The sequence below is a fragment of the Engraulis encrasicolus genome, chromosome 6 (genome assembly GCF_034702125.1).
Source record: "Engraulis encrasicolus isolate BLACKSEA-1 chromosome 6, IST_EnEncr_1.0, whole genome shotgun sequence".
Classification (NCBI taxonomy): Eukaryota; Metazoa; Chordata; class Actinopteri; order Clupeiformes; family Engraulidae; genus Engraulis; species Engraulis encrasicolus.
This window is the reverse complement of record NC_085862.1, coordinates 26,186,995-26,203,428: the sequence shown is the minus strand read 5'-3', so window position 1 is coordinate 26,203,428 and position 16,434 is coordinate 26,186,995. Positions and strand designations below refer to the sequence as shown.

The window sequence follows — 16,434 nt, the reverse complement described above, 5'->3', positions numbered from 1 at the left end:
ATGCATGTACTACGTATTCACGTTTCAAGCTTTAAAAGTCGAAAAGGACTGTCCAATTGTATGCTCACATTAAACAAGATCTTACACTTCACAGACAAATAAATCCACACACATACACAAACATAAGGGATGCGCGTCTTTATTGTATAAATTATGCCAGGACTATGCATGAAAAGGATAAATGGCTATTTAAACCAATAATAAAAATTAGATGAAGAATAAATATTTACAGCAAAATTACAAACATTACAAACATGTACAAGCCTGTTAATGCAGACACTTCCCAAATGGTCAATGACGATGATGAAATGTATCGCTTTACACAAATTGTAGGTCATCTACTGCTCACATACAGGCATGTGGCAATCGCTTCATGTAGCAGCCTACTGACCGTTAACTTTCAACCTTAACATTGTTCTATAGGTCAGTATCACTAGAATTTGAACATTATTTCAGTGGAAAAGAGGAAATTATGAATTGTGGGAAGTCTGTCAACTCTAGGTCATCTCATACAATTGAAGAAGCAGAGCACCAGCTCCGGGATTCAGAAGACATTACGACACAAGGCCTGGTCTGACTCCTGAACATTGGCTTTGTAGACTACTGGGTTAAGGTCCATTCATGTGTGCAGTGTGGGAGGACATGAGAGAAAAGGATGTTGGAGAGGATGAGTGCAAAACGGAGAACGGGTCAGGGCATGAGGAGAGAGGAGAGGGGGATGAGGAGAGTGCAGAGGAGAGGGCAAAAGGAGAATGGATGAGAGGAGAAGGAAAGAGGTGGAAAAGGGTGAAGAAATCAGAGAAGAAAGGAGGAGAGGTGAAATGAGGAGGAGGGGGGCAGTGGGGGAGCGGAAAGGAGGACAGTGACGGTGGAGAGAGGAGAGAGGCAGTAGGGGAGAGGAGAGGAGAGCAGAATAGTGGGGGCAAGGAGAGGAGGAAAGAAGAGATGAGGGGAGGGGAGAGGAGAGGAGAGCCTTGAGGGACTAGTCTTCAGACAGGAGGCGATGGAAGTGATCTGTCCTCCTCTTCAGCACCTCACGAACGTCCTCCTTTACACACAGAGGAGAGAAGCACACTGTAAAGACCAGCTTTGCACAAACACACAGCTAACAACATAGTCCGCAAAAATGCATTATGCACTACAACATGACGCTGAAGTGTGAAATAGAAGCCATTGCTGCAAGACAGACTTGTCAGCTCAAGTCTGAGGAAAAGGTGAAAGGCTTGAAGCACAACCTTAAAACAAATTAAAATAAAGAAAACTAGACCTTTATTGGAAGCTCTCAAGTTTGCTGCTTTACATTTGAATACTGCACTCTCTATTACTTATTTTGTGATAGGACAGTGAGAGCGAGAGACAGGAAATGAGTGGGGAGAGAGAGATGGGGAAGGATCGGCATATAACCAGGGCCAGAATCGAACCCGGGTCGACTCTCCAGTGTAGCAGGCCACTGCCCTACTGTTAGAGCCCTGGCCGGGCCGGAGTGATCGTTACTTAGCAGTGTGACAGTGAGTGTAGCATACCGCATCAGCCAGCTTCTGCAGGTGGGGAATGAGCCTCTGCAGTTCCTTATCGTCCTGGTCCCCGAGCCAGCTCTTCACTGGGATCATGTTCATCAGCTGGGCATGACAGAGAGAAAGAGGGAGGTTAGAGTTGGGAGGTACAGGGAAGGGAAACTAGTGGTTCGATAGGAATGGGACAAGATCTCTATGGGATGAGTATTGCTTTTACAATACTGTTATAACACCTCTTTTCCGATCCCAGATACTTTACATTGTATTACATTACACTTAACTGATGCTTTTCTCCAAAGCGACTTACAGATATTTACAGGGTATTGCATTGCTCCGGGGTATTGTCCCTGTAGTAATGCAGGGTAAGGTGACTTGCTCAAGGACACTTTAGCCATGAATGGATGTGTAAGCAAAGGTAAGGGTGGGATTTGAACCTGCAACCATCTGATCTCTACCAACACCCTAAATATTAGACGAATGCTGCCCGTGGATACACCTGAAAAGTGATCCACAAATGTATTGTAGATACTGAAAAAGATTCTCTTGTCTGTTTTCTCATTCATCCAAATCACATTAGAGAACTGGGTAAAGCTCTGGAAGTAGTCCAGTTGCCTTCAATTCAACCAAAACTCGTTTAGTAGAGTAAGATATAAGTCAAACACAGACTACCCAATGCCAATGAGTATGCTCAAGTTCAGTCTCCTAAGGGGGGTCCCCACCTTCTTCTTCTCTTTCTGTGGCGTTTGGTGGCAGCCTGCATACGATGTGCGCTACCGCCATCTACAGCGCTAAGGGAACTCCATTTAGTCTCAACCTAAAGAGGTCATTGACTGACATCACATGGATCCCGGAAACGTATGGGCTGATTGGGCTCTCACTCTACTAGACATTTTTTGACTCAACTCTTGAATAGGGGTATGTGTGAGGGGCGATTATATGGGTATGTGTAAGGGGCGGTAGACTCACGTGGTAGACGTATGTGTAAGGGGCGGTAGACTCACGTGGTAGGGGTATGTGTGAGGGGCGGTAGACTCACGTGGTAGGGGTATGTGTGAGGGGCGGTAGACTCACGTGGTAGGGGTATGTGTGAGGGGCGGTAGACTCACGTGGTAGGGGTATGTGTGAGGGGCGGTAGACTCACGTGGTAGGGGTATGTGTGAGGGGCGGTAGACTCACGTGGTAGGGGTATGTGTGAGGGGCGGTAGACTCACGTGGTAGGGGTATGTGTGAGGGGCGGTAGACTCACGTGGTAGGGGTATGTGTGAGGGGCGGTGGTATGGGTATGTGTGAGGGGCGGTAGACTCACGTGGTAGGGGTATGTGTGAGGGGCGGTGGTAGGGGTATGTGTGAGGGGCGGTAGACTCACGTGGTAGGGGTATGTGTGAGGGGCGGTGGTAGGGGTATGTGTGAGGGGCGGTAGACTCACGTGGTAGGGGTATGTGTGAGGGGCGTTGTCCAGGATGACCGTCTTCATGGGGTCCCTCTCCAGCAGGCTGAGGTCCTTCACGTAGTGGCCCAGCACACAGCAGCAATGCTCCTGGTACAGCCGGTGCCTTCATCACACAAGACAATACAAACAATTCAGATGATGTTTATTTCCATCAGGAAGTCACAAGACAGAAATCTCAATTGTAAGTGAGCAACCAAGAAAGCCCATAATACATCTACAAAATGGCTTTGGAGTAAACGGTATTCAAAATTGCATGAGGTCAGTCATCATATTCATATTACTTCAACCCATTACAGAATGTACACAAACAATGTGCATGGTGCTTTCATTTCACTATACTTTTATATCGATTTCTCAAAAATGTCCAGCTACAGGGCATGGAAAACAAGAGGGCTTCCTTACCGAAACAACTTCCTCTTGGGATCCAGGATGTCCACAATTTTTTCAGCGTACTCCTTCTTGGCTGATGTGTAAATGAACATCTGAAGGACAACAGGAGACATGGTTATAAAAGTCAGTAATGTTCTGTCCTTTACCATGCCACTAGGTCATTCAACGCAAGTTGAACAAATCTCCACAAACTTGCGTCTCAAAATATTCTGTAAATATTACTAGGCGTTCCTTGACATTCAAGAGAATGGATTGAAATCTCCTTTCTCAAGTGAAGTGGTATCCTTTCCAAGTTACTGACCATTTTCTTGAGAGAGAGAGTTGATCAACATTTTATTGCAGCATTTTGCTGTGCTGCAGTTTAGGCCTTCAGAGGGCCTACAGGATTTGTACACAACAACGTGGCGTGTCGTTTCTGAGAACAGTCTAACTACCATCATTAGTACTACGAATTATAAAAAGTTATAAAATACTGCAAGATAACTTGACAGAAAAGACCTGTGAATACCTCAAATATTTTCGCCATGGCCTCCAAAAACTCCTTGACATGCGGCCTCAGGACAACGTAGACCTGGAGGAAGAGCAGACATCCAAAAATAAGCCGTCAGACAGATGCTTCATGGTTAAATAGTGTAGAGTAGAGTTTTTAGTACTTTTATTAATCCTGAAGGAAATTAAGGTGTCTGTCAGCTTGCATAAATACACAAATACAAAACATTCATAAAGACCTTATATACATTATTGTACATTAGAGTAAAAGTATAGCACACAAAAAGAGGACATCTCCAAGGGACACCTTAACTCACTTTGTATTTGCTGTCCTGGAAGTTGGTGTAGAACGTGTACTGGGCATCCTCGATGACGCTGAGGGAGCTGAACATGAGCGTTTCATCCTGAAAATGTAAAAAGCAAGACATCAGCAACACAGCCTTTCAAAATTCTACTCATTTCAATGCTAAAATAAACAGCACACACGATTATGTTTCGTTTACATATTAATGTTTTGGTTTCTTTGCCACAGTTCTAAACATCCATACATCTTATTACACTACTGGAATTTCCTACGGTGCTCTCCTCCTTTTCCTCCAGCTTGTGTCAGATACGTTTACATTTTTCAGAGCATATAGCCGGGTACAGCTTGCATGCATATGCTCATACGCTTATGTCAACAGAAGCTAAGCCCAACAGGCTTAAGAGAGCTCACCAGATCCAAGACCAGCGTGGCTTGAGGTGTGCTTCTAGTCTTGGGTGGGATGTCTTTGATGGTAGGCCTCGAGTGTTGGGATAGTGATGGAATGTTCTTGATAAAAGTGAATCTGCATACAACACAAGAGACACATTTTCAAAATCAAGGTTATGTATTGACATGGAGGAATGATATACTGTTTCAAGGTATTTTCCGTGGAAGTCAACCAGAGAACTTTTACACTTATTGTCCTATGACTGCACAGGCCTGTCCACTAAAGCATGGAGATCATTCTTCTTTGTTCTTAAGATAGGCCTTGTCTACACGAGACATGCAGTAACTACCCATTTTGTCAAATTGAGTTTAGATTGAAAGTGGCCTTCATTACACCACCTTTATCTTGTGATAAAGCTGTATGACCCAAATGCTGTCCCGTTTCAGAGATATTGCTATGTCAAATTTGCAGTTACTACAATATCAAACCTAAGACAAAGAAGTTTCTTCAGATTCAATGTTGGCGTAGAAGTTAATCCACTTTGCCTTTGTAGAACAGTGCCTTTGTCACTGAAACTTGAATGTACTACTAGGCCAGTGAGGCAGACTTACGGGCTGAAGACTTCGTCTGCGTCCTCCTCCTCAGAGACGGGGGAGCAGGTGCCGAAGGCATACACAAACGGCTCCGGACTCATCAGGGCCGGCCGAGGAGACGCCACATCTAAAACACAACACACACAAACATATTAGCACTCCACATCTAAACACACAACACACACACATACTAGTACCCCACAACACACCCACAGACCAGCACTCCACATCTACACACAACACACAAATTACTAGTACTCTGCGCGCGCACACACGCACACACACACCTGAACAGATCACAGATCGATGCACGCATGTGCACGGCCGCTCACACACACTCACTCCACATTTGCTTTAAAAGCACAGAATCTCTCCACTACTGCCCAGAGATGAAGACCTAACACGTCCCAATAAATAAACCTGGCCTGAAGGAATTCAATTCGAAACTCAACTACAATACAAAGCAAATTTACTCAATTTACAGACATCATGACCGGATTTGTCCCAACTTCACAACTTCCCGTTTCGTCTCGCAGAGTTCTTGGAGGTATTTCTGCTTATGGTTCAATGTAAACGGGATGGCATTGGATGGCCTACCACTTGCCATAACAGCGAAATGCTGTTGATCAAATTTTCTCCAGTCTCCTTCTACTCACTTCAGGAAAAGGCAAGACAAGAGAATTGTAATTGTAATCAAAAACACAACTGCGCATTCACACATGATTATCACTAGACATCCATGTTTCACCGAAACACAGCACCGTAGATAATTTGCGCCGGAATTATAACTTCACAAACTACACCTCAGCTCTGGTGAAGAACACCTAGCACTAGACTCAAGCTTGTTGGTGACCTTTTACCGTTCGACCATAGAGAGCCTGCTGACCTACGCAGTGTCAGTGTGGCACTCAAGCTGCACTGAGGCTGACAGGAAGAGACTGCAGAGGGTGACCAACACAGAAGAAAAAAAAATCATAGGCTGCCTTCCTAGCGCCTGCTGTGAGTTCCGGTCCGGTTGAAAGAGGATGTCCGGTCAATGTTCAGTTTGTGGCCAAATTAACTACAGCTGTCTGTCAGTATTAATTGCAGGGGATAATTAATGACGGCTGTCAAAAATCCACAGGTCCTGTGACCTGTTCCACACTCCAGCCCTGGCAGTAGGGGCACTGCACTTTATCATGCCACCAGTGCTGACAGTAGAAGAAGACCTTCCAGGGGCGACCATGCCATACTACGCTCTTATGACATCAGTGAGCTTCTCTCTACTGTCTTTGCCCGATACTACAAGGTGTAGTTCTACGTAATAAAGTGGTCAATAGATTATTACTTTACATGAATTGGTAGCATTAGAGATGCATCATTAATTCTGTTAGAAATGAAGAAATGGTCTCACTGACCATACCTATACCTAGATTATACCTTACTAGGTCATATGCGATTTCCATTCATGGACATGAAACGGATGCATGCAATGTCTGCTCTACATGAATGCATGCTTGTTTATCATTCAAATGAGTCAATATATGTCACTTTGAGTGCATAGAAACATAGCAAAAAAAAATTTTTTTTTTATACCAATCGCTGTCTATCAAGTTAACACTCGTCACATTGGTACACTTCCACCTGACAGAGACCTTGCTGGTCGAAACGTTGTGCCATTTTTTCACATTAAATCACGACAAAGGAGCTATTGCAGTGTGCGAATTTATTCTCTTTTCTCCTTATGCGTTTTTTAATATTCTGCACCCACAGCAACTTGTTACTTTGGGATGTGCGCGCCCCTTACACTTTTTGACACTTCCACAATACCACAACCAAAAGGTGAGGAAAAATTGTCAATATTTTGGGTGGCCCTCTTAAAGCCTGATGTCACGGAGTGAGCCGTGACGCTTACGCCCAATCACTTTTCACCTGTTTACTCACGCAAGCGCATAGGCGCATAGGCAGCTATCTGCCGGCATATTCGAACATCAGCTGTTCTACTGCAGTGAGTAGCATTTCATTCCATTACCGTTTTCTGTTCTGGTTTACCCGTTTTAAGCATTCCACATCTCACCGTTTGCCATAGCATCTTAATAGTATTTGTTACACAGTGTGCAGGGAGGCCTACCGCCATTATGTAGCATTTGTTTGTTTCACGCCATTGTTTCACCACTCGTGTTTGCAACACGCGTCATGTATCTAAACATCCATTCATCTGTTAAAACATTGTACCGGTAACAGTAACAAACCACACTGACACACATACCTGTTTTTGCAATTTAATGTTTTTAGCCATCATTACAAACGCAGTTTTCTGTACACTCACCACCTGACGCAAAACACTTCCTTCATCCTCGGGCGAAACCGAGGGACTGATCCAATGGGTAATTATTGGGGGGGCTCACGTGCTCTGAATGGCGCATACTATTTTAGCGGGGGTGTTTTACTGGTTATGGGGAAAATGTATTTTTATAATGTGTAGAGGGAATTCTGTTTACTGAAAATTATTTTGGGTGTTTATGTATTTTGTGTTCATTCTTTTCAGTTGTTATTTTCCATTTAGATTTTTGTTATTTTGTTAATTGATTTGTTTTGGCAACTGGGCTCATCTGTGGGGAGGGGCTACGAGTATAGAAACTCTGTAGAGGCCCCAGAGCTTCAGTTGAGGTGTAGACGTCTTGGCTAAAGGTACTGTGTCTTGGCTGTAGTATAGTTGTGCTCAGGGTCATTTATTTTGATTTAGCCTGGCAAACTTGAAGCCTGTTTATTTTGCATTTTTGATATTTTGTTTCGATTAGTTTATGTTCTGCATTTTTCAACTTTATTTTTGTACACTGTAAATATTTGCACCTGAAGAAAAGTTTTAGAAAAGAAGAAAAAATAAAAAGAGCTCTATTTTTGGAAACAAGTTTCGTTCATCTCTCTGTCCACTCCACCGCCGACCAGTCCTGCAACACCTGAGAGACATAAAAATGTCTCTGGTTCTCTCGACAGCATTGGCGAAACTATGGCCTTAATACCATCCAATCTTCCAAACAATGGACCATCACCAGCAATGGCCATCAATCAGTTAACTGGCATGAAACAACTATTAACACCCCAGTCACAAACCAGACCTTCTTTCAAAGAGCGCAGAAGAACAGGTTTTTAAAGACATGTTAGCAGTACAAAAGAGAGCTGATGGTCTCAGCGTAAGCTGCTCAACACTCACTCTCTTTGGTGGGGGTGAGGAAGCGGACGAGGGGGGAGTAGATGTTTCGGACAGCGGGGCACAGGGGCGGGGGAGTGGCAGGCTGACCCTCTGCTAAAGAATTCAGCCTCTGGTGGCGCATAGGGGTGCGGAAGTCCACATCTTCAAAGGAAAAAGAACAGGTTTAGAAGAACCTTACCTTACATATTAAAATAGTGTCCAATCAGGATGAAAGATGATAACTTCTCAAACGGAGTTTCCAGTACATCATTATGCACATCACAAGCACAGTATACAGAGCCAGACTACATCTTAAAAGCAGAGTAGTGATTTACCTTCCTTGTCGTCAAGGGCCAGGGTCCTCTTCCTGCCCGCCAGCCGAGGCATGCGGCGCCTCTTTGCGACGGGGATGGAAGCAGGGGTAAGGAGTACGTCGCATGGGTCCAGCAGCCGGGGCTCTTCATTCTGCAGTGGAGAGGGTGAGATACGCATGATGAGATGCGGCAACTAATAATGTGCGCATAAGACCGGCAATATGAATCAAACGAAGCCCAAACATGAGGGCACACGTGTATGCAATTGTGTCAAATCAAATCTCGCAGAAATCAATGTTTGCAAACACAGTGAGCTGCCTCGCGACTGGAGACTGGGTGACCTAGATTATAGTTGATCCCTCAGAGCGGACTCGCCCCCTCCCCTCTGTGCAGATGGAACCCAACCAGACACGGGAGTTATTTGACACGCGAGGCACTCTTCCGAGCTTTGAAACACCAACGTTTCCTCACTTCTTGTTGTTAATAGATACTAGAGACGTTTAGAATAGAGAATCTTTGGTGTAAATTTACACCGCGCAAACATAGCTACATTTTATCATGGAAAATATCATCACTGTAAGTTAAGAGCCTACTGTATTGACACCAGGAAAGCAACAAGCAAACATCGACTTCTGTTGAAACTAAACAGAACACAAGTTGATTAGAATATCATTCTACCCAGCATTGCACACGAGCGGCGTTCGAAGAGCATCAGTCCCCGTAACTAACACACTTCCTCTGACATTTGACAAGTGTTACACTGTAACAGTAGAGTTACAGTAATGGAAGTTGTATGATTGTTCCAAATGTTAGGTAAAACCGTAGGGTAAACTGGTCAATCCATAGTGCCCCCAAGTTATGTATAGAAATATATTGAATTGTTATTCTGCTTCATGTGCTGACTCAAAAGCAGATCAAAATGCTACACATGTTGACATAATCACAAGCCAACATGTAACGCCTAGGCTACGGCTAATGATAATAGGCTAACTAGCAAGCATCAGTGCTTACAGTTACAGATGCGTTGGTTTTTGGGTAGAGCTAATCCAGAACGGATTCCCAGATTCACGCTCCCATCTCATTACACTCCCATTTCATCTCGCTCCCACTAGCCAGACTAACGGTACCACCGCCATATTACGGAGCCAGTTATCTTGTTGATGTTAGTTTTTTGTTTCTAACCCTAACCTTAACCCTAAACCTAACCCTAACCCTAACCTTAACCCTAACCCTAACCCTAAACCTAAACCTAACCCTAAATTGCTTGTATGTGGCAGTATATGATACTACGTGAAATATAATCGGGTGGGGACCGCAAGTCCGGGAGTGATAGAAACACCGGGGACCGCACGTCCGGGAGCGAACTCCGTTGGGAGTCTCAGTCTGTATGCCTCCAGAACGCTAGCAGCACGATCATAGCAATTTTGAAAATTCGACTATTTACAGACGTCACTCCATTTGAATCAACACGAGAGCGAGCACAGTGCAGTCCAGCTTACAGTAAAATTACATAAAAAACGGTCACTTTGTTCACAAACAGCGACAACATACCTCTACCAGAATCGGCTTTTGTGGCGAAGAAGCTAGTTTCACTGCTGGCCGTCGACGGTTGCCATTGCAGGGCCGAAGTACCCTCGATTCCTCCTCTGTAATACACCTTGACCGCAATTTCATCTTACTCCCTCAAAACTCTGTGTATGTTTTAAAAAACTACGGTGGAGCACCGTTTGTATGTGTATAAGATGTCTGTAGCGTATCCAAATTCTGTAGTAGTAGTTCTATTCTTCAGGTTTAATGGCTGACCACTGTTTTTTTCCTTTAGTGTTTTAAATCTGCCGGGGTTGGTCAACCAGGCAACGTATCATGGCAACATACGTAGTAGGTGGGCGGGGCGTTGCACAAACTCTAGCCACGTGAAGATACAGTCACGTTGCAGATGCCAATACTAGCCAATCTGTCAATATTTTGCTCAACATTGAGCATAGGCAATGGGCTAAACCAGAGGCTAAGCAAGACGTACAGTCTTTGTAAAACACAAGCAATTTGGCAAAAAAGAAGTAAGATATACATACATATAATATACATATTATGTGTGTGTGTGTGTGTGTGTGTGTGTGTGTGGAGGGGGGGGGGGGGGGGGGGGGGGTGGCTGACTGACCTACTAACCTATAAGGCTACAGTAATATGTATATTGTACATTTGGAACCACAGAGATACACATACACATATATTTTCATATCAGAACTGGATTTTATTATGTAAGCACATTTTGATTTTACAGCCAAACTTAAAATTATCAATATCTGAAGTCTGGAAAAAGAACATTGTGGGACTGATATAAAATGTAAACTTTCCGAGTGTACTTTTTCTTTTCATTACAAACCACTGACATTAACATTTGCTGATTGCAGGCGACAATTGCTTGAGGCAAAGTTGAATAGACACACACACAAACACATATACCTTTTTAAACTCAGGATCTGTTTACATTGTAACCTTTATGCAGAAAGGTAATTTTCCAAATGCATTTCACATGAAAATGAGTTTTTATAAAAGTTATGCATAAGTGTAAAGGACTGTTTCAAGCATCCCAAAAGTAGCCTATAATCCAATCAAAATGTTACTGACATTCAACACCCTTAAAAAAAGATATAATTATAAATTATAGTTTCACACTCTACAACTTATTGTGTGAATTTCTTGTAAAACGTTAAAAGTTAAAAAGCAAGATATGACAAGGCGAGAATAACACTTTGTTGACAGCTCTTTGCAGGTTTGGGGGGAGAGAAAAGTCACTTATATATTTATATATATATACTTTCAAAATAAAGTTAAGTACTCACACATACATAATTCTTTGATTAAATAGGAACAGGGTTGTTCCTCGCCCTTGGGAGAGAACATGAATGTAAAGCAGTCTTGAGTGCACTACCATACCATCACACCACCTGACATTCGTATGCGCCTATTCATTTACCACAGATGCGACTGTTGGTGTATTACCACACATGGGCTACACAAAGCATTTCGTAGCACACGTCTATGCCTGGTTTAATCCTTATCTGTGATACATGATTATGAGGCAGAAGGAGAACTGTATTTGACAGCACATAAGCAGAGCACTTACACAGATACAAAATAAAAATATCAATTTTAAAGTAGTAGTTGTATGCATGAACACAAGAGAAAGGTAAAAAATCAATCCATTTGCAAAAGTGCCACTGTTGAAAATCAACTGTAACACCAATAAAATATAGTTTTTTATGCACAAACCAAAACTGTAACCATAGCCCAAGAATGAATATGTCCGTTTCTGGAGGTAGAACTGTGTTTCCTGAGAAGACCATCAATGCCTTATTTACTCCAAATTCCCACATGAAAGCTTTATTATTACCCTTATTATTATCATTATTATTACTATTATATCAGGCCTATTATTATTATTCCAACATCTACAATGATTGTATTTTTTCCTGATATTCTTTACGTGCTATGTCAAACGCATCTTTGGAGACTCCATCTTGCTACGTGATATGGCTGATATAAGGCATCCTACATTTAAAACATTGTCTTCTTTAGTTTTGGTTGTCCTTGCAGTATACAATCACATGTTGCATGCACTTAAAGTTGAAAGGCTTGATTTAATAATTGATTATTTCATTTAGTTCCTCTTAAAACACACAAATAAAATAAAATCTAAACAATAAATAAAATATGCACTGAGAAACGAGGGAGGGGAGAGACAAAAAATATGGGACAGCATCTTCTGCTGCTGCCACCGAGCAGATGCAATACCCAAAAAATCCACTAGGATGCGGCAAACATTGCCAGATGTTGGCTGTGATGGTCTTCATAGCTATAGCATGTAGTGCCCTAATGGCACAGCATGACAGACATTGAATTGATCATTAGCCCAGGTTTTCGCTGAAAAAGTTGAAAAGCAGTCAAAAAGGCAAGCAGAGGCCTACAGAAAAAATAAAATACAGCCAAATCTGTCATGTCTGGATTTAAGCCAATAATGTGCTTGCTATTTTTCTATGTGTTAGTTGACCAACGTGATTGACATAAAAAGATAATTCAGGCGCTTGAGGTAGAGTTGTTATCCTGTTAGATCTGGAGGCTCAGGAAATAAGGTCTTAAGGAAAACTGAGTTCCCACTCATCCTGCCTTATGAGTGACACGTTATTCTTCCCTGAGTCGCATCACTCTTAATCCATTCAGCAGATTTTGAGATTTTAAAAAAATATATATCAGAAGCATGCTCAGTGTCAAAAAGATGCTGAATATGATAACATCCCGAAATAAAGCTGATTTAGCTAGATTTCTCCATGCATCTGAGTTTCTGTCAGGTAAGCCTAACTAGCGAAACTCAATAGAGAGGCTCATTCTGAAGGACAAGTCTGATCTAAATGTTTCTGAATGTAATCTTTAGATGCAGAGACAATTTTGAAGCAGCTTAACAAATGCTTTGTTTTGAATAATTGTGCATTTGACAGATGTTATTTTGTATTTTTGGTTATGCTCCACGAACAGAAGTCGTATGTATGACCTCTGCCTTTGTGATTTTTGTGATCAGACAAGCCATCCCATCAGAACTTGTCATGCCTACTGATGCTTGATTGACAAAAAATAATTTAGATAAAACTAAGGAAAAATCTAAATATAAAAAGGGGTTGTTGCACTTTAAATGCCATTCCCACAACTTGATTGTCTTGTTCATGATTAACGTTGGGACGATCACTATGTAGATATTTATGGCTAGTGCCTCCTGCGCTGTAATTCTGATGCTAAATGACACGCCCTGATGTAAAGTTATGCAACTAAGAGGCATGCGCCTGTTCCAAAACATACTGTCGTTAAAGCAGTCAAAACATGTTTTGAAGCCAAAGCTTAGATTACAATGAATAGCACAGTCAGTCTAGCCATAGCATAGCATAGCATAGCGGTGATAGCGTATTGCACAGGACAACAGAGGGAGGCTTAAGGCTGGGCACACACAAAAAGTCTCCCGTTCCACTTTTTGGTGAGAACAGAAGACATTGGGGAACAGTCTTTCAGCAGAGCACACAGGGTTAGCATGAATGCATGCCAACTGGTGATCCAGCAGGCCCATTTCAGTGTCTGAGCATAGAGCATTTAGTTGCTCAGTGGAGATCTCCTCATTGTCATTGTCATTTGCTACGTTTACATTGCGTTTTTAATCCCGAATTAATAATTCAGAATTAGATAGTTCCATCGAGTTTACTTTCATTTCATTCCGAATTGTGAGGTGTTTACATGACGTTCTCAAATCGGAATTAAGCTTTATTCAGAATTGAGTTTATTCTGATTGAAGTGTCTCATGTAAACGTAACCATTGTCATTGTCATGGTCACCAGCAGCTGACTGACCTCACATAGCACAGACACAGTCCTGCCGGCAGCAAGTGGCAGCCACAGAAGTTAAGGCATTGTGTCTTTTTTTAAATAAAAAAAGGCCAAAACTTTTGCGTATATATATATTTGGTGTGTAAATATAGGGTAATTTAAATGTAAATAAAAAAAAACCTAGTAAATTTAATGCAACCAAAAAGCCCAAGGGGGAAAATACAACTAAATGTCTACCGTAAAATAAAACCCCTAACATTAGTGCTACAAAGGTAGGAAAAGATATAGTCATTAAAAAACACATTACAATATTTCATACCTACACACAGAAAAAAGAAATAAAAAACATCAGTACGCACAGTAAAAGTACAATGACATGTCCTGCTGTCTCTTTGACAAGGCTAGACAGTGGCCTCCACTATCATGGGTCAATGGGTTTTTTTTGTATTTCCATTTGTGACATAACCCTGCATCCTATTGGCTGGTTTACCTGAGAAGTGTCATCATGGCCACACCCACAATGGAGTAATGGCCATGTTAGTGATGGTGCATTGCCGCTTTTGCTGTGCAGTGCACATGCGCCACTTTGCAACTTCAATGCATTCCGGAATGCGCTGCACTGCAAAAGCAGCAATGCACCATCACAAACGCGACCAATGACTTTAGAAATGAGCAAATACCTGAGCAAAATCTACCCATCTATCCTCTGAGAATGGAGGCACTGATAGCCATTTGTCAAAAGTACGTGGATTGGCAGGTTTCTGGGATCTTAAACCTTGAGGTCGTTTATGTACTTTAAATGCACTTTTGGGAGAAGATCTGCATTGTGATGCAGACTGCGTAGAAGGGACTGCTATGGGTATCCTAAGCGGATACACACAATGGATACACACAATAAAGCTTGTCATATCTGGTTGAGTCTCCCCAACAAATAGAGAGAAAAACTTCAATCCAAAAAAATAATCAGAATATAAGTTGTCCTTTTTGATTGAAAACAACAAAAAAGTGAAAGATAAAAAAATAACAACATCAAAGCAGAACAAACTTCAAAAACTTGAGGAGACACATGGATGGTGTGAGAGAGGTCTGAGAGTAGTATGTGTGCAGGGCTCTAAATTAACTTTTTCCACCACCAGCCAATTTGGCTAGTGGACATTTTTTCTTACCAGCCAAACAGAAGTTCAACTAGCCATTTTTTTTTTATCTCGCCAAAATAAACTATGCATTAGGCTAGTTTTTTTTTCTAATTAAATGGTCATTTTGTCCAACTGTTTCTACAACACAGATACACTATAGGCCTGCATAGGCTACTATATGCCTACATAATAAGCATATTATAGGCTATATATTTTTTCATTATTTTTTAACTTCTGCTTTATTATTTTTTACTTTCATTAGCCTACTTAGGCCTAATTAATTTGATTAGTTTTTGTTCAATTCCTCTGAAAGCAGCTGAATCACATCACACAAGCCACTCACATAACAGACCTTTAACATAGGCCTACAGTAACCAAGCACACAGCCAAACACTACAAAACCTCACATACGCACACCCCAAGGAAGGAGAAGAGGTGAGAGGAAAAGGAGAGGAGAGAGGAGGAGCTCTTCTCTACCATGCGCAACAAAATGACAAGAAGCCTAGTTTAATTAAAAGTAGGCCTAAATAATATCTCGGGAATCTTCGCTTCCTTTGTTACTTCCACAGCTTCGTCGTTGGTTGTTTTTTTTTCCGATGGCGTGGACTTTCCAACTTAGTTGCGCCAGGACTCTGAACATTTCAGAAGACAACTGAGCTTACAGCTGCGGTCACACTCTGACAGTCGGCTCTCCTCTGCCCTGGTCGCTATTTCGTTCCACAATCACTCGTTTTTAACGTCACTGTTTACAATTACTAGGCTACTAGCATTCACCAACACACAGAACCTTCCTCTAACCCCCACCACATTCTCATCAATCGAAACGTCTACACAACAGAAGTAGCGCTATGCATAATCTGCGTAAACGGTCAGGGTCTCGCTGCTTAAAAAATGCAGCCTGTTACAGCAAGGTTCATATAGTAATAATAGCAGTAGTGACGTTAAAAAGGTTGTAGCGAAAGCGACGAGAGCATAGGAGGATAGCTGCCTGTCAGAATAGTGTGAGCGCAGCTTAGCTGACAGAAGGCTGGTCGTCTGAAATGTTCTCAATCCTGGCGCGTGCAACAGCATGGAGTTGACGCTCGATGCACTGGAAATCCCACGGTGGGAGGCTACCTCGTGACGCTAGTGTCCATGGGTAATGTAGGAAATCTCGCCGTATAACGTTCGTCAGAGCAGCGGTTTACCGTTCATAAGTTACTGTACTCGGGCGCTACTAGCCAAATTGGCGGGTAGGTATTTTTTTCTACTAGCCAAAATTAATTTTCACCCGTGTTTGGCGTGTTGGCGTGTGTTAATTTAGAGCCCTGTATGTGTG

At 42.3% G+C, this 16,434-nt stretch overlaps 2 protein-coding genes across 4 annotated transcripts in view; both read right to left on the bottom strand.

Annotated features, from left to right (window-relative positions):
* Nucleotides 1-123: 123 nt before the first annotated feature.
* Nucleotides 124-10,368, bottom strand: ctdspl3 (CTD (carboxy-terminal domain, RNA polymerase II, polypeptide A) small phosphatase like 3). Its single transcript, XM_063200141.1, has 11 exons — nucleotides 10,166-10,368; nucleotides 8,636-8,765; nucleotides 8,322-8,462; nucleotides 5,147-5,255; nucleotides 4,559-4,670; nucleotides 4,161-4,247; nucleotides 3,863-3,925; nucleotides 3,367-3,446; nucleotides 2,941-3,067; nucleotides 1,524-1,619; nucleotides 124-1,048 (listed from the first exon to the last, which is right to left on the bottom strand). Exons 1-11 carry the CDS (start codon nucleotides 10,286-10,288, stop codon nucleotides 983-985), a joined length of 1,134 nt encoding a protein of 377 aa, XP_063056211.1. The 5' UTR covers nucleotides 10,289-10,368; the 3' UTR covers nucleotides 124-982.
* A 6,063-nt stretch (nucleotides 10,369-16,431) lies between these two features.
* The window catches only part of arid3a (AT-rich interactive domain 3A), a 62,953-nt gene continuing 62,950 nt past the window's right edge, over nucleotides 16,432-16,434 (bottom strand). For all 3 annotated transcript variants that reach the window (XM_063201044.1, XM_063201043.1, XM_063201045.1), the window contains one exon: nucleotides 16,432-16,434. This exon is cut by the window's right edge and continues 1,032 nt beyond it. The gene's annotated coding sequence lies outside the window, so the exon portion shown is untranslated.